This window comes from Pelmatolapia mariae, linkage group LG2 (genome assembly GCF_036321145.2).
Source record: "Pelmatolapia mariae isolate MD_Pm_ZW linkage group LG2, Pm_UMD_F_2, whole genome shotgun sequence".
NCBI lineage: Eukaryota > Metazoa > Chordata > Actinopteri > Cichliformes > Cichlidae > Pelmatolapia > Pelmatolapia mariae.
The window spans coordinates 25,832,623-25,857,960 of NC_086228.1; the positions used below are offsets into that span (position 1 = coordinate 25,832,623).

The following is a 25,338-nucleotide window of genomic DNA, read 5'->3' on the forward strand; positions in this document are numbered from 1 at the left end:
AAGACTGAAGTCAGTTTATTTATTGGTTCTCATGCTGTACAAAATTATGATAAAAACATTAGCATTTGGCCCCAGAACGTGTTCGAATTACAGTTACAAATTATTAAGAAGAAGGTCGCAATGTTTCATTTTTCTAAACAGATATACCAACTACAAATGTAAAAATTCGAAACATTTGCAATAGTGAAGTGCTGTGGCAATCAGGTTTCCTAGTACTGCAGGTAACGTGTAAAATAAAAGCTGTCATAGATTCACATAGCTGGTTTAGATGCACCTGATTCCACTGCAAGGGTTTGTGATTGAAAAAAAAAGATCTATGTAACTCAGAAGGTCTTATATCCTTAAAAATACAGACAGGACGGTAATGATCATCATATATAATATTATATAACTCAAACAAAACATTCACTCGGCTAGCATGCCCAGGAAGGAAGCCAAATGAACAGCAATGACTGTAGTGATCTGAGGGCACTGGTTTAGGCATGATCCTATAAACACAAATGTCATTTCAGAAAGTTCACAAAAATCTGTACAGCAATGTGAAATATCAATATGATATATTTTTCTGTAATTCACAAATTTGTAAACCTTTAGAACATGTAACTAGTAACAAGACATCTAAGACAAGCAAATGACTTTGGTGTTTTTTAGCTACAGGCTTAAAAAAAGCAAAATAAAATGTCTAAATATTTTATTCAGAAAAAAAAAATCATTTCATTGCTTTACTTCAACCCTCGGTGTTCACAGTGGTCTCCTATGCTTCAGAAGTGATTCTGACCACCCATGAGGAAAGACACTGGTACGGTTATTTCTATTTGTTACAACAATTTTCATTAGAGTGGCTATAAATGGAGATTTAATCCCAAAAATATATTGTGTGAGATGGTACTGGTACGAAATGTTTGCGTAGAAATGTAAACTAACCTGGAGTTTGGCTTATTTGTTCAGACTGTAAGTTTTAAATGTAATCTTGCAGACATTCACGTCACTTTTCATAAAACTAGTATAACAAAGCCGTACAACAAAGGCCTGGCGCTGATTCGCCGCAGCTTGGCCGAGTCTATGAAAATTCTTGATTGGTCGAGAATGTGAAGAATTCCAGTGCATTCCAGTTTCTGAACAAGTCCTTCCCAGTGGGCAGGCATGTCCACTAATGATAGCAACACTGGTTTATGGGCAAGGCTCTGTCTGTGTTTCCCTCTGAAAATTCTGGAGAGGCGAGTTAAAGTAAGAAAAAATAAAAGCATGACTCTCAAAGGATCCGTCCTTGATCTGTTGTTTTGTTTGTCCACTCTTCTTTGCTGCTCCCTCATTTGTTACCCATGCTGTTTTGAGACAAAACGCTCAAGGCAATTTCACCACCACCACACAGGCGCCTGCCCTGCCAATGTTAAGAGGGACCTCCTACAGGAAGACAGAGAGGTTAACATGCAGTCTTTCATGTAAGGATGCCTTTTTAAAAGAAATCCTGTTTTACTTCATGCTGATAAGGAGGTCAAAGGGTCAAGATTTAAACAAAAAAAACATGCAAAAAGAAAAGCAACTATAAAATATTGATAGGCTTCAGTCACTTCAGATTTAACTGGAGCAGTGATGTTGGTTGTAACTGTTCTAGCAAAATATCTGCAGTTCTATTAAAGTTTTATTCTTTTTATAACTTTTTAAACTTTTTATTTTTCTCAGCTAGATTTTTTTTCATACTTTTTTAATCTAAAATAGTAGGAATATATGTGATAACTTTGTTTTTGCAGTTTCATTAAATTGAGTTAATGCAATTACCTCAGTCCACTCATTGTTCTGTGCATCGTAGGACTCCACAGTGTTCAAATACGACTGGCCATCATATCCGCCAACTGCATAAAGCCTGTCACCCAGCAGGCAAACACCAACTGCATCCCGGGGAACACTGAGGGGAGCCACGGTGGTCCAGGTGTCCGTCTTTGGGTCATACCTGTAATTAAAATATTTGGTTGAACAACTGGCGTTGCATTACATTACTCAGTATGGCGAAACAACATTTTCTCTAAAAGTTCATTTACTCAGTCAGTCTAACAGCATCTCATCTCCACTAATTGGAACGGCCTTATGTTCCTCCTCTTTAATCACAGATGTCTGAATGGTCACAGAGAACTAAACTGAAACATTAAAGCAAAAGACAAAGCTGTCTTTCCAAAAGCAGCTGGCAGATGCTCGGTCCAGGGAGAACTTGACTCATCAGACAGAATTTTCCACAGAAAGATTTTTTTTCATCTGTTTGTCCATATTGGAAGTTAAGAGACATCATTTGATTTACTTTTTATGCTTATGAACAAAACAGTCACTCAAATGTTTAAAAATTCATCCACTATGGGAAAAAAAGTGTGAATTGTGGTTGTTATTATTAAATATTGTGTGCTGCTTGTTAAAAGTACATCAGTAACAATGTATATTGAAAATGTGAAACAACCACGATCACACGATAATGCAGCTGAGCAGGTACTACATTCTATATTTGAATTTAACAGATGAATAACTGCCTGTTCTTGTAACGGCTCATCCAACTTATATAAGTTAAAGAGGCAAGGTACATCCTGAACAGGTCACAGGGTTAACACAGAGAGACAGAGAACTAGACACTACCATATACACAAGTACATAATCACCACTTAATCTACCAAATATGTGTTTGGACTGTAGGAGGAAGACTGAAGACTGAAAAATTCTACTCACAACTTCATCTGCTACTAAGGTGCAAAGAAAAGAACAGAAGTTTAAAGAGGTTGAAGCTCCAGCAACACATGCGGTATGAAGAACAACTTTATTGCCTGACCAGCACATTTCAGCCTGTAGCCTTGCAACATTTTATCTTTTTTAGACTCGCTCTTCATGGAAGAACAACATTGCACCGCTTTCAACTTTTGCTCTTCTCTGTGTACCTTGAAAGTTGTGCCAGACATCTCTACTCTGTTTGCGCAACCTTTTATCTTTGTGAGACACACTCACCGTGGAAGAACTGCACAATACCAGAATGCTACAGGCTGTTTCAGCTACAGGCTGAAACATGTGGGTCGAACAGTAAAGTTGTTCTTTGTACTAGGGGTGTATCTGGAGTTTCAGCCTCTTGAAAGGACCCACTCAACCAGTAGGTATAAACCTCTAAAGTTATACAGTACTGACCAGTGCATCACCATGACAAGAGGGAATATATATAAATATCTGAGTAAAATGTGATGTCCTAGAAAAAATGATGTCTGTATTTTATGCCAAAAAAAACAAACAGTTACACGTATTTAAATCACGCCAATGGGTTTACCTCAGGTTTGGACTAAAGAGGATATTGTGACCACCAGATGGTGCCAGATACTATAACATAAAACCATGTGTAGCAACAGTGGTCTCTACAATAGGGTATTGCGTAATGCAGACATGTCTCCAAATGCAGGAACAGGGTGGGGATCAAGAGGAGTTCCTTTTTGTTCCTTTGAGAAAGTTTCCTATCTTGACCCCACCCATTACTGAGTTCAATGAACATCAGTCCAAACACACCATTGTCTTGTGTGTACTCTGGAGATGAGGACGTGCATTTACTGACCTCTCAACACAATCGGAGAGTCTAGAACAGTGGTTGGAAGCAGGGGCATCGTGTCCGCCCACGGCGTACAGGAAGTTGTTGTATGTTGCTACACCCACTCCTCCTCGTCTCTTGGTCATTGGTGCACACATGCTCCACTTGTTGGTGTGTGGATCAAAGCACTCCATCGACCTAAGACAGGAGCTTCCATCTCGACCACCAACTGCAAATAATCTGAAAGATTCAAGTAAATTAAGCAAAATTATGAACGAATATTCGACAAATGAGTAGCCGTTGCGTGCTTCAAAACAGAATTGTTATCTAAACATTATCAGAACAGTGATAGTAAGACAGATTGTAGATGATACGGCGCTGAGCAGAACATTTTTCAAAGATAGCTTTCTTAGATAAGAAAAGATAACATCAGTGGGTTAAATGTAGCTTGTAGCTCACAAGCCCAACAAGAAAGAAAGCACAGGCTGGAGAAATAGTTTCCTTGTTGTCTATTTTTGACCTAGCTGCAGAAATAACTCAGCAACATATAACACCGAATACAGGATGTAAAGGAGCAGCAGCCTTTTTTCTCCTTCAGCACACAAACATATTCAAATTAGGCTGAAAGCTGGTCTGTTATTTGCCTAATTTACTTTTAAATTGTGTTGTAAGGCATTTAATACATACAAATACATCAAGTGTTTTGCATTTATGGAGTCTAGATTATACTGTATAAATTACCACACTAATCAGAGCAGCCTTTGCTCCGAGCTGCACTGTTGCACAGCCACCTTGGAGTTTATCTGACGCAGACCACAAAGGAAGTATAATGTTGTCGAACTAATAGTGCATTAATACTGCGCTCCAGCTTTTCCTGGACCGCTGCACTGTGAGTTACACAACCATGCTTGTTTTATTTCATGCTCAAATCCAGCTGCAAGTTTACTGCCTGCAAAAACATTTGTTCCAGCAAATCAATAGCTAAAACTGACTAAGAGGTGCAGGAATAAAGACTAACTGTGCTATCCTCATATGCAAGTTTACTTCAGTCAAGCAGAAAAGTAGAATTTATGGACGGCAGCACCCTAAAAAAAGAGCATACTCCAATTAGGCTTCCTTTTTAAGTGTGAATTGCCTGCAAATGTCTGCCTTCTTAGTACTAATTTTCAGAGGGCAATGGCTTCAGAGGCAGGCACGCGGAAATACAATAGCACACTTTGCATTTAAGTTTAAGGTTGCACATTTTAATTAAAAGGCTATGATGGGATAGTCAAACAGGTTAGACAAAGATGGGGGTCATAGCAACTTACTTTCCATTAAGTGCTGTGACTCCCATGGTGCTCCGTGGTGTCGACATGCTGGCCACGTAGTTCCACTGTCTGGCCTGTGGGTCCCAGCGCTCCACCGTGTTGAGATAGCTCCAGCCATCATGGCCTCCTACAGCATACATGGGACCCTCCAGCACAGCAATACCTGCAGAAATAGAAATAAGAAATTAATGCTATCCAAACAATTAATGCTGTAAAGATAAATAAGATGAATTGTCCCATTAGATAACTGCATATGGAAAAATCAAACGCTATAAATATTTGCTATTATAAAAAAACGAAATAAAGAGAAGAATATTTTAATATTTTATATACGTGTTTCAATCATGTGTGATTTTGTCTGCATAATTATATTAAGTTGTTTCAAATGTTCATGTGTTTACCTCACTGAGGTCAAATGAAACAAACATTTTTGCCAAAATTACATGAAAAAGGTTTTCAAACAAGGAAACCTTAAACACATCTTAGAGAATAATCAGTGAAAGAAGTCCAAAGATTTCCAAGTGAATGTTATTCTTAGAGAGTCTGAGCAGAGATACGTTTCTCATTTTAGAACGGAGCAGAGTGAGTCAACCAGCTGGCCAAAGCTATTCAGAAAACAGGAAGACTATAAAACTGCTTTGTTATTCCTCGTCCCCCAGTCACACAGGAATGGTTATTTCCACCAGCGTCAATGCAGAGGGTGCTTTAGCACAATGGATTTTTATATTAAAACCCTTATTTCCTTTGGTGAGAGTTCAATTATTTAGAGGAAACATGAGGGTAAGACCGCATTCAGAGAACCTCGAGTGACATAAACACTGTCAGATGAAAACTGGTCTTGTAGTGAGGCTTCTTTTTATTACTGGCTTGTGGGTTGGGAATAAAAAAACAACACGTTTTTTTCCTTTTCTTTACCCATAAAGCACACAGCAGGAAATGGCTATGCGGGGATGTTGGTAGACACTAAGTTAAAACATATTCAGAATGAAAATATGCACAAGATAAGCAAAGCACCAAGAGATATTTGGTACGTGAAAGATCAAAGACAGCGCAGGTAATCTGTACAGTGTGATCTCCTGGGCTTGCTGATACCTCCGACCACACTGTGTGAGTGAGCTGAATGCTTTGACAAGATCTCCCTCCTCTGTTACCCAGACCTGTTTCAACTGTGAATCAAAATGCTTCTGATATGAGATTTATTGGGCAGGGAAGGGTAAGGAAGAGCAGGGCCAGCACAGCTTGCCAAGCTTTGATAGGGGAATGGAAAAAATATCAAAGGTATATGTCAAAGTTTTTTTTTTCTTAACAGCCTACCAATTGTGGCCTTACTAAGCATGTATCCTGTTTGGTGTTTCGAAACATCTGCTTGGTTAACTGAGCTGAAACCTGAAACATATACAACCATATGTGTTATGTCTTTGTAAAAGATTTTTCATCATGAAATAAAAGCAGTTAATGAATTTGTTTTGAAAATTGATAGGTTGCAGTTTGTAATGAAATGATCATTCCAGTTAGTTGGCATTAGGCAGCATAATATTCAAGACAAAGTCACAAAGTTGAATTCAACCACAATCCTGGCAGATAAGATGATCTCAGTTCCAGCCTACAGTAGCAAAGAGTTCAGCTGATACCCTCTATGCTTTCATTTGGGAAATCTCATATGCAATGTGCTATTTAAATTGTTTTAACTTCCTACAGTTGTTGGGCATTTGCAAGCTACTTTGCAACCCACCTCTACCCTAGGTCCTCCTTTTATACTGTGTCTGACCTAACCAGCATCAGAGCTGTTATCACTGCTTCCTGTTCTGTTCTGTATGGAAGGCTTGCTGCTGCTCTTCCTACCTATAGCTTTCCATTTGAAAAAGAAGTATGGCACGTTTTTCCTACATTATTCTTTCCATGTATGTGCATGGAAAGGCAAGTAAGTTTCAGAACACAGACATAGTACCAACGCTACTAAAAATGCATGAATGCAGATGTAAATAACAATATGCTGTTGGCCAGTTATATGCCAGTCACTCACCAAGCCCATGTCTGTGTGTTGACATTGGGGGCATGGTGGACCACACTTTGGTGACGGGGTTATAGCACTCCACCATGTTGGACGTCTTCAGTCCATCTCTCCCTCCAACCACGTACAACTTATTATCTATCACTGCCACACCAAACTGCAGCCGGCGCCCATTCATGACTCCAACCTGGACCCAAGTGTTTGTTCGCAAGTCATACTTCTCTATGGTGGTAGAGCCTGAAATGAAACAAAATACCGCAATTTAAATAACCTGTGTTTCCATACACTTAGAACAATTGTGTATAAGCTAGCCCTCTCTTTTTATACATCTGGCAAAGCCGTCTTCAGAGTCTTTTCAGTAAGTTGCTATGTCGGATACCTTTGGTAGCATCCATTCCTCCGACAGCATAAAGTGCACCAACAGTGGATTTCCTAGGTTTTGTTCTTGGGCTCTGAAACATTGGGCGTCTTTCAGGTAGAAGGTGGTACTTCATGGCTTCCATTAGCAGCTTTTGACATTCCAGATCATCAGAGAACATCTTGTTGTTTTCCAGATCTGCAAGGAGCTATATTTCAAGAAAAATAAAATTAGCTGCATTATAATGTGTGCCAAAAATTTCAAATGTTTATGGTATTTATAGAAATCTCTGTTGTGGGAATGGTATTTGTAATATAATGTGTAGATTTTAAATCCCTTTGGAAAAGATGTCAGATATATATAACTGCAAAACAGCATTGAAAATTAAGATTATGATATGTTTTAATTAAAATGGGGTGAAAGCAAAAACAAAATTATCTAATCTTTGTCTATCATCAAACTATTACTTTAAAGGAAGTCACTATATCAATTATTGCAATTAGATAAAACAGCAAAAACATAACAAACACACTGTATTTCATAATTTTACTTCTTTTATGTAAATGCACTGCAGGAGAGCTAAACTTTTCTTTCTATTCTGAGAAATAGTAGCACTCTAACATTTCCGCACAACACAGAAACTGCAGTGAAGTTGCTTTTTATGTGGGTTTTCTCAGACATTTCACTTTCATATATTTTTGCATTTATTCATTGATACCGCTATGCCTGCGAGACTTAAAAAGAACTTTACCAGTTTTGAGAAGAAAAAAAAAACAATGATTCATTTCTGTTGTTTATTTGCCTCGCAGCAAATGGCATCTCCCAAGCCATGGATGAAAAACCTTATGTATCATATCTTCCACATATTTTTCATTTTGCAAACAATAATGCTGCAGGTTACTTTCCTGCATACTGATAATAAAAAAAATAACTTGAGCATAATTAGTTTTGGAAAGCAATTTGTCAGTGAAAATAAAATAGCGTTTAAAAAAAAACATAGATATGTTCATGCTTCATATCTGTCAAAAATGCTTATCTGTTTCCTGTTAGGTTATTTAAATCAAGATGACCAAGTTGTAAGTCAGTGCTCACTTGCAGAAATACAGCATAATTTTACATCACATAAACAGCAGATTTACAGTCTGTAAATTTACAATTTCATTTTAGACTGGTATAGCTGTATTACACAAACCTTCAGCTTGGTTTGTCAGTGTTAGTTATTATTTTTATTCATTTCATTATTCATTTTAAGTTAACAAAGTTATAAAATGAGGAGTTACAACCTGGACAGAGTATCAAAGATCAAAAATCACACATTCTGTAATGAAGCCAAGCTGACTTGTACCATCTGAATCATCAGTCACAAGCTCTAAAACAAGCATAAGCGACTTACAGTCCTGATCGGCTTTCTCACCTGTGGAGGAAGTAGGGGTAGGCGGATGTAAGCAAGAAGCACCCCGAGGTCCTGTTGTCGATTCTGGACATCATACCTCACCCACATCATCAAAGCTTGGAAGATCGTCTCTTCATCAGGAACATTGATGTCATCGCTGGAGAGCAGCTTAACAATTTCAGCTGTGGGGAGCAGCAGGAACTCCTGGTTCTGAATGACCTCGAGGAAGTGTTCCTGGAACATAGCGGAGACGCAGAGGAGACAGATAATCATCAGTTATTAGCCGAGGAGTACGCTTGGTGCAGCATTTTGTGTGTGTCTGTGTATGTTTCTACATCTCTGAGGTCCAAGTGGCACAAGGACAGAGAGGTGAAGAAAAATGAACGTGAAGAGATAGAGAGTGCCAGTTTGGAGGTCTTTATCTCCAATAACTGATAACCGCAGTGAATTGCTCTCCATTTCTCAAATTATTTCTTTCCAAAGAACAGATGAAGCCATCATCTGTTTAACTTAGTTCAGTAAATAAAATGATCCACATAACAACAGACTACAAATCAATCTGGTATAGAGCATTCGCTCCAAAAAGCCTCCTCTTAGGCTAATATGGCATTTTTTCTGCTGATCATACATGATACCAATAAGCCTTTATAAGTCTTTAATGAAAAACAGGCTCTGGAAACCTCCATTACAATCCCACCAATGGCGTGTCCAGTTCCAAGTTTGATGGAAGCTGTTTTCTATTGCCTTTCTAAAGATTAATCTTCCATTTATTGGCCAGAAGCCCAGGCAATATTACAGCACTGCATGGCTACCTCTTCAAGGTCTTTGTCTCTGGGCAGTTCCATTAGAGATCATATATAAAACATTCCTGCTCATATGTGCATCATTGGTATGTCCAACATTAGCCACACAGAGCAAGCGTTGGCCATTTTTCTGCACTGTTTATGCTTTAAACAAAGCAGTAAAGGATTCATCATTATTATCTTTAACAAATCGAGCGCTCACTGTAGAAAACATGAAACAAGAAACAAGCATGCTATTGATCATCAACATGCAACACATTACAGTGTTAGTCCGATCTATCTTTTGAGGGCAGGTTTTAAGAGCTTAACAAGGAGAGCCTTAATGAAATGAGGGACATCTATTGATCTCTGGTGCTAAAGAGGAGGGAGAAACTCAATCCAGCTCTTTGACATTGCGTTACACCAATAAATTTGTAACTGCAAATGCTGAAGAGCTTACAACAAAATTGAAAGCTTAGCCAAGTTTGTTTCATAACCATTTAAAAGGATGTGTTTGTAGATACTGGCAGACTCACAGCAGTCGAGTAAACTCCTCAGAAAACAAGACCAGCAGCACAGGATATTAACTGATTTGATTAAAAGAGTAATTGAAAAACTAATGCTTAATTGGTGCGAGGCTGGGAAAATTACCTTCCAAAAACTTTTGATTACTATGTAATTTGCACTGGTTTGCAACAAAGACTGCTCTTTATTCTTTCCTGAGATCAGGATTAATTTACAAAACCAAAATTGTCAAGTATTAATTGAAATCCTGTGTGGAAATCAAAGTATTTTACAGCTGGAAAAATATTGCAATATGAAACTATATAATATTAAACGTGTATATACTGAACATTAAAGTATTCTTTCATGAAGGAAAAGGGTGTCGGAAGCTGCCGTGCTGTAATGGGAAAAAACAAGCTTATCAAAACAAAAATCTTCAGCTGAGGGGATAGAGGATAGTCTTCCAGGAAGCCCGAACATCCCTGCTCATTACTGAAGTGACTGAACAGGAAGCTGGGCCTCTTGTGCAGTTTTATGATTAGATTAACCTCCTGGTCTCGGATGGGGACTGTGTAAACAGAGTGAGCAGATGTCCTTTAGGAGATAACGCCTGTCTTGTGCTGTCAGTTCTGCATGACCAGCAAGAAATTATCTGACGAACATGTGGGTGAATCCTAATCCAACAGGAATATTTCTCACAGAAATGTAGAGTAATTGCATATCTTAAACAAATAAATCCAAACAAGCTGTGTCAAGAACTCGGTTGGTTATTACTTCCTGTGAGTGCACAGTAATGAAACTAAATTTTTAAAAATTCGTGTTAAAGTTATGTCTTTTATGATTAAAGAATTCCCTGTGTGTGTGTGTGTGTGTGTGTGTGTGTGTGTACGGGTTCGTACTATCCTGGTGGGGACCAAAATCTGACTTTTACTATCCTGGTGGGGACTTTCTGCACCGTGGGGACCAAAATCCAGGTCCCCTCGGGGTTGAAAGCAATTTTCACACTCAAAATGCGGTTTTACTGTCAGGGTTACAATTAGGTTATGGTTAGGTTTAGGGTAAGGGTCAGGGTTAGGCATTCATTTTTAATGGTTAGGGTTAGGGTAAGGGGCTAGGGAAAGCATTATGTCAATGGGATGTCCCCACAAGGATAGCAAACCAGACATGTGTGTGTGTGTGTGTGTAATGATGAGTGCAATCCCATTATTTATTATGATCTGAATAATGGAGCCCACCATGAAAATGTGGTCTGGCTCTGTTCATAGTCCTACCATGGTGTAGTTATGAGCCACATTAAGCAGGTCCACACAGCCCTGGGCATCTGCAAAGGAACGGATTCCCAGGCAATTGGAGGGATGAAGCTGTTTCATCAGAAAGTTACAGCAAACCTGGATGACTTGTGAAAGCTGGAGGAGGCAAGCTGCTGCCAGTAAACTCTCAATGGTCTCCTCTTTCAGCTCAAGGACACCTGCAATGTCACAACATGGAAACTACATGAAAAACAACACATGACTGAAACTGCATGGAAGCAGTTTTGCGATTAACATTTGAATCAAATAAAAGGCATCAACAGTTAAATTATAGCGTTAATAATGAAATCACTTAAAATCTTTTAAAAGGATAGCCATTATTATGATTTTTACCACACAATTTTTAAACTGTAAAAAGTGGATATGTTGATTAAAGCATATTTCCCAATCGGCCATTTGCCCAGTTCAAAAAAAAGAAGCAATTTTGTGTTGAAGTCCTGCCCAGTCTGCCAGCTCTATGATGAATTGTCTTATTGATCCATTTTAATCATGCTGCATTTCAGAAGTCTCATAACTACTTACAAGGGCTAGTGAATGTCTTTATAAGCACTCACCAGTGTAGGCAAAATGAACCAGGGATCTGAGGGCTTCTGGATCCACTCCCTCCATCTTTATCTCCTCTTGCTTCGCCTCTCTCACGTCACTGGTGAACATAGCAGCAAAGTAGTCCGACACAGCACTTAAGACCAATCTGCCATAAAGAAAAAAGATCAATGAATTGGGTTACATGTCGGTGGAAGATCTATGTTCTTGTGGTTTTAAGAGTGCCCCCAAATGAAGCTCTGCTTCATAACAAACAGCATGCCTCACATGACTCCATACACCATATTCATAATGTACTGTCAGTGTAATTATTCCATTTTACAGTGATTTATAGCCCCCTTCCACCACTGTATGATTCCACTTTGTCAGCCTGTGATAAATTATTTTATCCCACATACAGTATGTTATGTTAATAGCTACAATGGTCAGACTTGTAATTATGTTAACTAATTTGTCTAGCAAGCTCAAGCAACAAGCTTGTGGATTCATGAAGGAAACGTGAATGAATAAATCAGTCAGCATACATTCACACGTGCTTACAGTTTCTAATATGGATTTTTATGGTTTAAACTTTGCTTTACATGATTGTATCTGAAAGTAGAATTTAAAAATCCAGCTATAAAAATTCAGGCAACTATGTTACTAAGATACTTCTTTTCTGGAACTGTGGAACGTACCAGATCCTTAACATAATATACTGTGTGGATAGACATACAAGCAGATCCACACAATGGTTCTCAGCAGTCAAGAGATGCCATGCAGTGGATCACAATATTTGTCCATGTACAGATTTTAATGTAGGAATAAGGCTGGGCAATGGTGTAATTAGATCACACCGGAGTAGATATTAGAATGCAAACCAGTAAACATTGAGTTTGCATACCTTTCTTGTCACCGGAAAATCAGAAGAGACTTTCTTTGAATTTCAAAGCTCATCCAATTATTCCCCATATAGATCAAACTGACCAAATTTATTGCAAACTGTGGTCCAGACCAAAGTCTGACTGCCTGCATTGCTATCTTAACGAAGTGCATCCAGATGAGCTTCTTTTTAACTCTGATCTAAAGCAGTAAGTAATTAATGAAATCAAAGCAGACAGAGGCACAAACACCAACCTGTGAGCCGGTATCTTGTGGTCCCCTGCTATCAAGAGGACATCACACAGTTGCTTGTGCTGGAGGTAGGTCTCCATTTTCCGGAATGTCTGTTCCGCATGGTTTGTGGCTTGGAAAAACTCATCTGAGGAATTGGTATTCATTCTGGAGAAGGTGCTCAGAACCAACCTGTGGAAGAAGAGCAAAGAGAGAGGAAGAAAAAACACATGTGGTGTAATTTAAAAATATAAAAACAATTAACCCTGACTGTATAACTGCAGCATCTTTACATTCTGTGCGATATAATCAACATGTTGCATTTTTAACACAGCATTAAAAATAGTTTGCCCCTCCCTATAGGTATGGAATCTAGACATGTCTAGACAAGTTTGTCTGTTTGTTTGTTTGTTTATGATGAACTAACACAATATGCAGGGAGATCCACTGAGGGAACACAATGGTTCTTAGCATTCAAGAGATGTCATGTGATCTCTTTAATTCAGCCATTCAACTAAGGGCAGGATTCTCCAATATTGACAACATCATGCAATGGATCACAGGGTTTGTCCATGAATAAGCTGTAATGCAGGAATAAGCCTGGGCAATGGTGTAATTAGATCACAGTGGAATAGAAATTAGGATGCAAACCAGTGAACACTGAGTTTGTATACCTTTCCCATCATCAGAAATTAGAAGAGACTTTTTTCTTTTTTTTTTGAATTTCAAAAGCTGCCTAGGCAACAAAGCAAAAATATTAATCTACTACTTTTAAATGGGGAAAAAAAGATTATATTTTGTTTATTTGAGATGAGCCAACACAATATGCTGCTGAATAGACGTATCAGCAGATCCATTGTGTTCACTCAGTGGATCTGCTTGTGATCTGTTTAATTCAGCCATTCATCTGGATTTTTTTTATTATTTGCTTTTGTTTGTTTATGGGGGGTTTTTTTGTTTTTTTGCATGATTTTGTCATTTATGAAATCTAATACCAATGTAGGAGCAGCGACTCCATTTCTAGAAGACATGAAACACAAGTTAGTAGCGCTGCGACAAATTATTCAAGAAAGTGTATTACTCGCTGTTAACTCTTTCTGTCCAAATATGAACTAAAAACAAAATTAAATAGCTGTACACAGCGAGATAAACAGCAAATTACCAATGACACAAAAGAGCTTATTTGGACACATTGCACTCCTGAATCCTTTTTTCCCTGCGGTGAATCTGCATCTTTCTTGCCACTCTAAGCTGAAATTAAAACTCTTATGGACTAAACTCCATACATAAGTGGATAACTAAGCACTGCAGTCCAATGGGACAAGCCAGCAGCACAATCAATGCAACAGCTTTGCAGCGAGAATGCGCGCATGCCTTTTTGTCTGTTCCTGTGTGCCTCTGCATATCTGGGTGTGCATGTGTGTTTTCCAAAAAAACAGCGACTTAACAAGTGAACCAGCCTGTTCCTCACAGCATTGTGGCAAGGCTGAGTCCCCGTCCCCATAGGCTGCTAGATTACATGCTGTTTTATAGGCATCCGAGTAATCCCTCACACTCATGGCAAATATTGCAGCCCAGTCACTTTGGTGTCCTTCACAGGAAAAGTCTACTCAATGACATTTAGAGTTGTTTGTTATGCTACATAAACACCCAAGCCATCTCTCTGGGGGAATTTACAGTCATCTCATGGCGCTTCTGCTGTGTAAAGACTGATAGTGCTCAAGAAAAAAAAATGTCACTGCTATTTTAAGCAACACTTTATGTCCCCCGCTCATTACTACTCATATGCTGATATGAGAGCTGCATAAACCGGTGAAGTTACAGATTTGTCAATACAAATGAACCGAAAACCCTGTAATGCTTGGCAGAGCAATATATTGGCATGCAGTGGGATTGATACTGCAGGAAAGATGGAGGGTGTTTTATTGACATCCTGATTAATACGCTATTATAAAAAATTTCAGCCGAGCGTGTGACTTTCTCCTCTTTCACTATCAAAAGCAAAAACATTTTCCATCCAGGCATTGTTTATACAGCACACTAGTCGCAACCATATCCTATGGTCTAAGCTTTATTGGGCGACTTTATGCTAAATTCAAATGTAATTTATTGCCCTGTCATGATATTCCCCACTGACTCCGGAGTCTTGGAGAGGAACACCAAACAAGACTGAATAAACAGTTGGGCCATAAAACTGAGATGCATTGCCTTTGTATTGGCTCCAAGGCATGCTGTAAGGATTTTTCATGCCTACCAATCTCTCCGACACTAATTGCTTTGGTATCACATTCTAGGGAGCAGTAAATTTGCTCTGAGGTGTATATTTTGCTTCCAATAGTGGGCTGGATCATCACAGGTATAGCCCATTTTTATAGAGGCACTAAAACCCTAGAACACCCATCTCCAAAGAAGCTGGTGTACAGACAATGCTGTACATTGCACAAGGCACACTACAAAGCAATCCACATAAAGCCGCATTGTCAGCGAGCATCCAGATTTCTTTTGTACTGTACAAACTGAAGCGATTTTTTCGCATCTACTTAAAGTCAAAACTATAAGAAGTTAAATAATAAGACAAAACGCAATAAGAAAAACTAGAACAGAATTGGAGATTCTGCCTTATTTATCATCACACCTTATACTACATCAGTTTTCCTTCACTGAGCGCATATCACCCCAAGTCTTGTCATATGCTCCTCACACCCTCTCAGAGCTATCACACCACAGTGTGACTAATTGCTTCTGAGACACTGCATATTTAAAAATTCCACTATGCAGGTGAGGCAGAGGCAATGCAATATTTATTGAATTTGTCAGGACTTGTAGCCCAATTGTGTAACTTTTGACCACAAGATACAGATAAATACATGCAAACAATACATGAATAAATAATAATAGAGAGCAGGTCATTTAAAATACCTGAAGGATTGTTAAACTGTTTATGTAGTTTTGTCATCAGCTTTTAAAACCCTTTAGCTATAAAAGTTATGTGTCAGATATGTTGTTGAAATTCTCGTTCTTATTCCAACTGATGTCAACTCCATCTCTCTGTGTGAGTGCCAAATGTGAAATGAATCTTTGAAAATGGATTAGAGCAGCCATTTTCCCCAGAATTCTACTGAGTAGCTTGAGTTGTGTGGAAAATCCAACAACTCCTTCAAAGCTTTATACAGCTTGTGCCAGCTCTATATATTCAATGAGATCCTTTTCTTTCTGTACTCTGACAGTCAGTATACTGCCACTGGGCTTTATGTTGGAAAGATTTTATACACTGGCTGTAATAACTTGATCCAGGCATTGAGACTGCGATGATATTTTTGCACAAACATAGTTTTCTCTCTGCTTTTTTCCCCCTGTGTCACTGAAGAGTGCAGCTTTTTGGTGATGTTTTTTTTTCCTTCCTGTGCCATTGTTATTGTGGGCATACCCATTACCACCATAGCTTGTGAAATCTGCTCTGACTGTAGTCGAATGGGCCATTTATATTAGGGTGAATGCAGTTAGCAGAAGGGTGTGTGTGTGTGTGTGTGGGGGGGGGGGGGGGGGGGGGGGGGGGGGTGACAACAGCAATAATATTTTGTCTCCCTAAATATTTTCTGTGATCCGAGAGGTCATGAAAGCAAAACAAGCAAAACAAAACAAAACAAAAAGGGTAAAAGATGAGTGTCCTCACAAATGTAGAAACACATGCACATGTGTGTATTAGGAGCTGGGGGCGTCCTGTAAGTGAAAAAATGTGCAGATCTTAGCAGAAATCTCCTTACTGCTTTGCTGGTGGCAGGTTAACTTGCATAAGGTATGAGGATGTCATATTGTGGATTGTGCATAATTTATATAAATCTGATGTTTGTGGCTAAACAAATTAGTCAGTGATCTTACAGCAATGGAACCTTGTATATACTGGATATTTAAAGGTACTTGTTATATAATGTTTATAGTTGTAACTTTAAAGTTTCTATACTTTAGCTGGGAGCCCCTAAATGTGGTAAATGTGGCATTTTCCTAAATCTTACCAATGCTATGTAATTGTTCATATTGTGATTGATTTATATTTTAGTCTGTCATAATTATAAAACTGATCGCAGTCTGCACCTCCTTAATCTATTTCAGTGCAAAGTGCTATGAGTGAAACTGCTGAACCAAGTCATGGCCCCTTCTATGGTATCCACGGAAAATTAATAAAAATTCATGTCTCATTTGAACAGAAATTACCAAATGTGGGCGGCACATAATGCGTCTTCTCAGTATTGCTCAAAGCCTTGTATAAGCACAAAGAATTTTTTACGATAATTCTGGCTTCATCTTTAGCTTCCATCTAAGATTGCCCTTGGCATACAGAACGCTGATTGGGCAAACAACATTCACAATTTATTATAGGCAATAACACAATCACCTAAACCCTGAGGGTGTAATTTAAAGATTACAACAGAAAGTTTGTGTTTTGCAGTTTACAAATATCTTAAGGATGCATCAACTGGATGTGTCACACATAGACCTAATAAGCCTTGTGGCATTATGAAGAACTGGGCAAATATCTGAATTACTGCTGCTGACAGGGGTTAAGGTGGTGGTATTTCTTTTCCAAGGTGGTGGAGAGGGAATTGAGATATCATTCATAGTAACAGCACGCTGACTCAAGCCACTGTTAGTGTTTATGTGGGAAAGGTCAGGGTTTCCATTCCATTCAGGTTAACTTCTGCCATATATTTTCTGTCAACTGTAGAAAGAAGCTATCTGGATGAGAGTCATGAGGACAGAGCAAATATACAGTATGTAGATGCAGCACTTGGGGCATTAAGAGCAAGCAACCCATTTACTATACTACATTTGATTCAATAGTTTCCACACACTGTATGTAGAGTAACTTAGACAGTAAATGTTTTGTAATTTTTAGAGAATGTTAACAGAATGGGAATAATTCTAACACTGCCGACCACAGCATAAATGTGTCACTGAATTTTTGTGTTATTATCTAAATACTCGTTGCACGTGTCAGTTTTTGTCTTTCTATACTCTTTGGTATAACCACATTACATATAATCTAGTAAATATACAGCCACAAGAGGTGCACAGTTTTCATTGAATTTCCCAGATAATTCAGTTTGACAGTAATCTGAGTTATGAATTCTACTATGAATGAAAGAAAATGGTGGGACGAAGACATTATATGAATGAAAACTAGTCACTGAGTGGCATATATCTCAAAATGACTGGCAGGTATTTCCTAGCTGTAGCAAAAGGCCAAAACTTTTGTGTTTTTCACTGCCAGCAGAACTCATTTGTGAGATTCAGCCTGAGGGATTGTCACAAATTATGTGTCAAGGATTTATGATGTGAGACATAATAAGGCCACCCAGCTGGTAGAGTAAATGAATGTGCATATCTCAGTGACATCCACACATCTGCTTAGCTGCAGATGAACATGTGAGCCATGATGTGTGACACAGCCACTGGTGTAATTCACCAGGCTACATCGTACATCCATCCCAAAGTCATTTCCAGCAAGTACTCCTTCACAGTTATTGAGTTGGTGTATTTCCATTAAGCACAGCCGTGACTGAAAAGTGGCATTATGCAATGCAACTATTTATTTCTGCAATAACTGCTCACGACTAAATTTTACTTTCCAACTATTTATTGTACTGAATGATCAAAAAATATAGGACTCTTCATCATATAAAGCATTTGCTCACAGGGCGAATTTTAACATGGGAAATGATGAAATGTCTGTCAGTACTGAAGAGTCGTGTTCTGTTTAGATTTTTCACAGGTTAGGCTGGCAAAACAAAATGTAAAATAATTCACGATAATGTCTTAAATGAATAAAGCTGCAATCAAACGCATAAGAGCAGAGTATATGCTCCAACAAAAACAGAACCATTTTAATATTTCAGAATCGTGTGAATGTGACGACTGTGCTGTATTTTACATGACCAGCATGAACTCAAGGTCCCCGAGAGCCAGAGAGTTACACATTTTTACTGTGAGTCACATCTTTTATGCATGCACTTTTCACACATAGGGACTCAAAAATATGAACATCTGCCAATTATGCCAACACACAGTGCAGGATGTTGAATTGATTCCAAAACTGTACCTTAGCTGAGAATTATTCATGTTCTTCCCCGAGAACCAAACCATCCACTGACTGTGATATCTATTCAATTCATATTGACACGTTTTTGGCTGTAGGTAGAGACTATGTATTGGGAATTAGGTGCTTTTTTTCTCACTGAGCTCTGTACAAAAACATAGGGGAAGGTTTACTTTCATTGTTCACTTCCTCACCAGGTGTACAGAACAAAAGCGTACAGGAATCAGCAATGCTTAAGGACCAATTCACCTTAGAATGTCACAGCCGAGATAAAAGGAAACTTGGTCTTTTCATCTTTAATATGACGTGCTTTTAGTCTTCTGCCAGACAGTGTGTGCACATGTGCACACACACACACACACACAAATACACACACAGCAACACACATATAGAACTCTAACCTATTTACTTCCTGGAAGAAGCTGTAGGATCACATGGAAGTAAGAGGAAAAACACAACATGAAAAGGCAGGGGGAAGGATTTATAGCTGTAAAACTCACTTCAGTATAGGATTTGTAATAACATTCTGCTAGAAAATAAATCAAAAATCATATACCAGCCACTAGCTTGAATAGCTTTTAGCTCATAAAGTGGATGTAGTTGTGCTCGGCAGTCTAGATAATTCATGCGATTGCACTGCTTCTTCTTTTTATAGGTCCAGTACATGTTATGTGATGTAATCACTCCTTCCAGCTGTCCTTTTATATTTCTATAGTAGAATGCCATAGTGTGCCTTGTTAAAACAAAAACACTCTTGCAAAGGAATACTGTGCATGTAACCTGGACCACAACACAGTCAGAGGAGCAGGAAAAGCCTCAGCTTCCAGTTCAATGAATAATTAAAAGGATGTTTTATTGGTTCATCCTGCCTAACATGCTGTGGACAATGAGAGTGAGCTGTCCCCAGGTGAGCCATGGTAGAAGTTGAATAGCCTGAGTAAACTGGAAAATGATGGCTGTGCAGTTCATTTAATCTTCGCATAATTACAGGATCTACATGCATAATGGCACAGCTAAAATTTAAGTTAAAATGCAGTTTCACAATGTTTAGCCATTTTTAAGTATGACTGTTATATCTTTATTATTTAAAGTTGGCTGTGCTCTCTTTTTTTTACTGATAACAACAAACCCTTTTTAAAAATTTAATCAAGGGGATACTGCCTAATGTGTAATATTTCTTTTTTTTCCAGTTGCTTATTTTATTCAGTAGCTATATTTTCACTGTGAAACCTGAAGAAACCATGTATTTATAAAAGAGCATCCCATAACCAGTCTCTGCTAACTGAGCATATGATCAAAAGTGACCGTTATAGCACTTTACCCAGTCTCCTAATTTCTAACACCTAATAGCAGTCATACCTTTCTCTGGCCTCCAGCTCTGCAGGGTCTTCTGTGGAACTCTTTACATCTTCTTGGCCAGTGTTTGTGTCATCTTTCCTTGTTGTGCTGGGAGAAGAACTGTTCTTTGAAGAATCTTCGCTGGCCTGGGAACCTTGGATGGTGCTCTGCTGATGATGCCATGATTGATGACCTGCTCTGACATAGACAGGTGTGGGGCCTGGCGTTGGTGCCAAGATGCTGTGTACTGGGCTGTTAGTCTTCCGGAGACCTCCAACACCTCTTTCCCGCGAGTGACTTTTCAGTCGTCCCTGGCCATCCTGCTGAATGTAACCTCCTCCACCACCAACCCCACCGCCTCCTCCACCAGCCGAACCTTGGGATGAATGGCTGAACCAGCGCCAGCGAAGCCTGAGGATCTGTTTCACGTCAAATTCCTTCTTCCCTGACACAGACATCCTCCTCTGGGTTTGGAGAATAAGGCAAGGGAACGTTGAGTCCCCAAAAACATGGAGAGCAGAGAAGAGAAGAGCCTTGGTTTCAGTCCTCACTGACTACAGTGTGCCTCTTCTCTTCCGTTATTGTCTCATTACTATCATGACCACCCCCTCCTCCTTCTATTACTCCTCCGTTGTTCTTTTAGTGGAGATGGAAAGCAGTCCTCTGCAGCTATTGTTCTTGTGCCTGAGACTACAACCCTCCCTCCAGTTCCCCCTCTCTGTCTTTCTTTCTCTTTTTTCCTCCTGTGCTGCTGCTGTTTCTGTTTGTTGCTGCTGCTGCTGCTGCTGCTGCTGCTGCTGTGCTGAGTTAATGCACATGCATGATCCACACTCCCTCCCCTTCGCCTCGTCTGTTTCGCTTTCTCTCTCGCTCCTTCTCTCCCTCTCTTTCTCTCCAGCTCTGCGTAGACCCCTTCGATTCTGTTCTGTGTGTCTCAGTGTGACCATGAGTATGTTCTCTGTATGTGTATGTGAGCTGGCTGCTCTTGCTGTGAGGTGGAGGTGGGGTATCGTAGAACCTAGATGATGAGGTCACACCGTAACAAAGTAAATCACTGCTTGTTGAATGAGGAACACAGGAAGCTAGCTAACTACTATATACTAGTTCTACATGCTAGGATCATTTGCGGGGGCTCTCATTACATTAATCTACGTGAATGCACATTCATGCTTGTCCATAAACAGAAAATGTGAGATACATTAATCTCTCACAAATAAGCACCACATATCACCTCACGCTGTTAAATGGCAGAGAAATTAATTTCACACTAATACACACGTTTATGCAGTCTGCCATTTTCACATCAAACAGAATCTCATGGGAGAATGTGTCAATGTAGGTGCCCATGCAGAAAAAATATATTCCCCTTCACTGTCTTGAAAGCCCCCTGTAATTACAAGTGAAAAGACTACATACTGATGAGCCTTCAAGGTCATTACAAACCTTCTTCCACAGTCAGGCATTATATTTTACTGTTCCTTCCTAACATATACTTGAACATATTTCAAAGTAAAAGTGACAGAACAACAGTGTATATGTTTGGAGACCACTTATAGATTTTTTATTTCATTTGTTACCCATTGTAAACTAGGAAAATTAGTGGTGAATACTTTATAACACCTTTTTTTATCTGGATAGGATCAGGACGTTTTATGTATTTCTGCAATGGAATAGCTCAGTCAGATTTAATGTTTTGCACCTTAGCTTCCCACTACTATTTTCACAGATTTTATTGCTGTATAACAAAGTTACAACAAGTTTCACTTTTACTACTGTGAAATAGATGAAAATGATAATGCAGCAATGTCTTTGTGTATTTATGCCCAATATTTACTTCACTCACAAAAGTGAGAGGAAACCCTTCCTCTCAAAATGCCTTTATCCTCCTTGATCAGCTCGAGCTAAAATATGGGTTATTTGCTGGGGCAGTTGCACATATATTAAATTTCTTTTTACTTCTAAAATATGCTTAAATATATTGCTCTAGGAGGTTGTGCATTGCCAATGACATTATCAAAGGAGTAAGAATTCTAGTCTGTTTCCTTTGTCTATTTCAAAACAAGCTCTTTGAGTCTTTAAATCTACCATAAAATTCCACTGTCAGTTACCATCAGTGCACACAACTAAATGTACCTTTACGAGGAAAATGCATGTATTGCAGAAGCAAAACAGAGGTCTGCCATGTACTATATTGTATTAGTTTTTCTTAATTGCTTTGGCATTTTTCTCTGATCAAACATACAGCCATACACTAAAGTTAACTTGCAAAATGCTTTCTTCAAACCTTTTTTCATCTGTTAAAATTAAGGTTTTGTGGATAAAAAGTTCCTTAAATATGTTGTCAGATTTGCATCAGTATATTCAAATTTCCAGGTTTTCACTACCATTTAATGTACTCTACAAGACAAGAGTCATTTTTATAAGAAAAAACAACTTTTGATGTGTACCAACAAAAACTACATTGTGCAATTGTGTGTTTCAGTAGCAAAACAGTGCTGGAAATGACTGTTCTCCTTTGCAGTTTAACATGAAAGCGAACTAGCATGCAAGCTAGAACTACCTGTGGCACTCTTCTTCATCACCCTCTGCCACATATCCTTACAGATGAAGCTTTCAAAACACTATGCAACTTTCTCCAAGACAGTTTCTTACTTGAATACAGCAGACAGTGATTTTCTCCTAATTTGAATGCAGAAGCTTAGACAGGACTCAGTAAAACTTTAAATTTTCCTTTTTCCACTGCAAATATATTCTCCACATATTAATTAATTTTAGTCTGGAAGCTGGATTTAATGTTTTTTAAGATGATTTTTTAAAATCAAGGTGCAGATGTGGGGAATTGTATTCTGACTAGATGTGTTAAAGGAATATTAAAACAGTTGTGTGAAAAAAAAGTCTCATAAAACATCCAATCCAACAGTTTTTCAAAATGCTACCAATAATGCATCATGACAACAGAATGGATTCTTAATGAAAAAATACATTAGAAAGTCCAAGTATGCTATAATAATGACCTAATGCACCGTAACATCGCAATGGGTCATTTCTTTTGTTTGCACAGAAGTCAAGGGCACAGTCTAGCTGTGCACTGCACAACACATGAGATGTGAGATGCCAGATTGGCATGGTCAACTATATTATCGTCCAACATCTGTCTCCCCACTACACATACCATAGCTGCATGCCTAGTCAGATAGTCACTGAATGTAAGCGGTCGGTTTGGAGTAGCAGTCACATTAAGATTAGACAGTCAAATGTCTTAAATGATATATATTACATTAAATTGTGTAAAAATGCAAACTACTAAATCAATGTAATGCCTTCCTTGAAATCCCTTGATCTTTTCCTTTGTTTGCTTGTTTTTGTTTGTTGCTATCTAATTATGTATCACGAATGCTAGCTAATTATTTCTTTTGAAAATGTAAGAACGACCTTGTATGTCAACATGTGTGATGTGATTTGTTGGGCAGAGACTACCAAGATCCAATCAAAGAAAATGCCGTCAAAACATAAAAAAACACACACTAACACACTATGTTCTCTCTTCATTACAAGCACTCAAATGACAATCATGAAAGTACACTTATACATGCACACACCAAAAGCCACTTCGAATTTCCACACAATAGAGATTTCAACCTTTAAAACAGAAGACTACCTAATAGTTTGCTATTACATTCTTAACTCAGTCTATGTAAAAAGGAAATTCAGTTGTCAACTTACTATGAAAGCCAGAAAATTGTGTTTAGTCTGTGATTTTATGGCTGAAGAAGCAGACAAGACTGCTGTATAGCAAACATATGGACTATGGCATACTATTTAGGAAATTATTGGACAGGTTTGAACACAGTGTTTAGTTCTGTCTGGCAAAGGAAAGACAAAGGTCTTTCAATAGGCAGTCTGTGAATAATTTCATTTCTTCAACATTCACTTCACATATTTTAACTTTCCATATGTTCATCACAAATATATTTAACTTCATAAAACATATATTTTCAATATACGTCTTGTTTATGATTGGATCTTCTTGCATCTAAACTAGTTTATGCTTTCAGTTTATATTGTCTGGCAAAACGATCATCTGGCAAAAGGAACAGTGTGAGTTAAATTACAGCAAATATCTACAAAACAGCCCGAATCATCATATTTAGTAATCTTTCTTCTTACCTGAGAAACTGATTTGAAGTATATTCCTCAGCATTCAAATGGTGGAATGATCTTTTAAAATGAATGGCCAACAGGGATGATCCTCATGACTGCTCAAACTCTTTCACTACAGAATTGTTTGCGTCTCCAGAAAGGAAGGGGGCACTTTCCTCTTTTGAAGGAAACTCCTGATAATTTCCTTCCTCTGTACGACAATAACAACTGCATTCAAGCAACCAGGTCCTATCCTGTGTTTAAAGCAAAGCTTTTATAAAGCCCTTTTCAATAAGAGGCGTCTGTTACGTTTGTGTTGATGAAATTTAATGTGTCATAGATTTTTAACTGTAACATATTACAATTATTATATAAAACCATTAAACATGGCATTTTTATGAATTACCAGTAAATTTTAAGTATTTATAGTATATATTTATAAATATTGTATTTCTAATCTCATTAAATAAAATAGTCAAATATAAAAAAAGGTTTAAAACATCTTGCAATAACGCAAGTCCTCGTGATTTCATTACAAAAACACACGTCAAAAGTGTTTTGAAGAATAATCAGTATCAGTGATGTTGTATTTTAACTCAACCACTGGGGGGTGTAATCACATTTTAGTTTTATATGGCCATACTCAATATCATAGAGGTTAATGATTTAATATTAACCGAAATTTAAGACTGGTCCCCATAAGATATAAACCACAAGGTTAAAAGTAAGTAAGTCATACTGGGTGAGGATGTGGGTTATTATAGAGGCTACAAACCCAGAAACATGGGGTATAGTACATCAGTAGTGAAATAGATACTTGGTTTTACCCCACAAGTTCACTTGCAGTGTTTCAGTACAGTGTTGAGTTATTTTAAAGTGTTAAATATAAAGATAGAAAAAAATCTTCATTATCCATATT

At 38.2% G+C, this 25,338-nt stretch overlaps 1 protein-coding gene across 2 annotated transcripts; it reads right to left on the reverse strand.

Annotated features, from left to right (window-relative positions):
• On the reverse strand, positions 1–24,552 carry klhl4 (kelch-like family member 4). 2 transcript variants are annotated; one of them, XM_063496608.1, is made up of 12 exons: positions 24,447–24,549; positions 20,301–20,743; positions 12,872–13,039; positions 11,767–11,903; positions 11,174–11,370; positions 8,638–8,850; positions 7,245–7,431; positions 6,878–7,102; positions 4,855–5,017; positions 3,572–3,784; positions 1,780–1,951; positions 1–1,404 (listed from the first exon to the last, which is right to left on the reverse strand). In XM_063496608.1, exons 2-12 carry the CDS (start codon positions 20,735–20,737, stop codon positions 1,345–1,347), a joined length of 2,172 nt encoding a protein of 723 aa, XP_063352678.1. In that variant the 5' UTR covers positions 20,738–20,743; positions 24,447–24,549; the 3' UTR covers positions 1–1,344. The 2 variants fall into 2 exon arrangements, with proteins under 2 accessions (XP_063352678.1, XP_063352679.1); XM_063496609.1 differs by lacking the exon at positions 20,301–20,743 and having other exon boundaries at positions 24,447–24,552.
• Between the last annotated feature and the right edge of the window lie 786 nt (positions 24,553–25,338).

What these genes read in the sequence shown, in the direction of transcription:
- klhl4 (XM_063496608.1), bottom strand. Translation starts at nt 20,737, where the DNA reads ATGTCTGTGTCAGGGAAGAAGGAATTTGACGTGAAACAGATCCTCAGG. An exon ending in GAGCTGGAGGCCAGAGAAAG is followed by an intron (nt 13,040 to 20,300) that starts GTATGACTGCTA and finishes CTTCTTCCACAG; the next exon opens with GTTGGTTCTGAGCACCTTCT. An exon ending in GGTTCATTTTGCCTACACTG is followed by an intron (nt 11,371 to 11,766) that starts GTGAGTGCTTAT and finishes GTGACATTGCAG; the next exon opens with GTGTCCTTGAGCTGAAAGAG.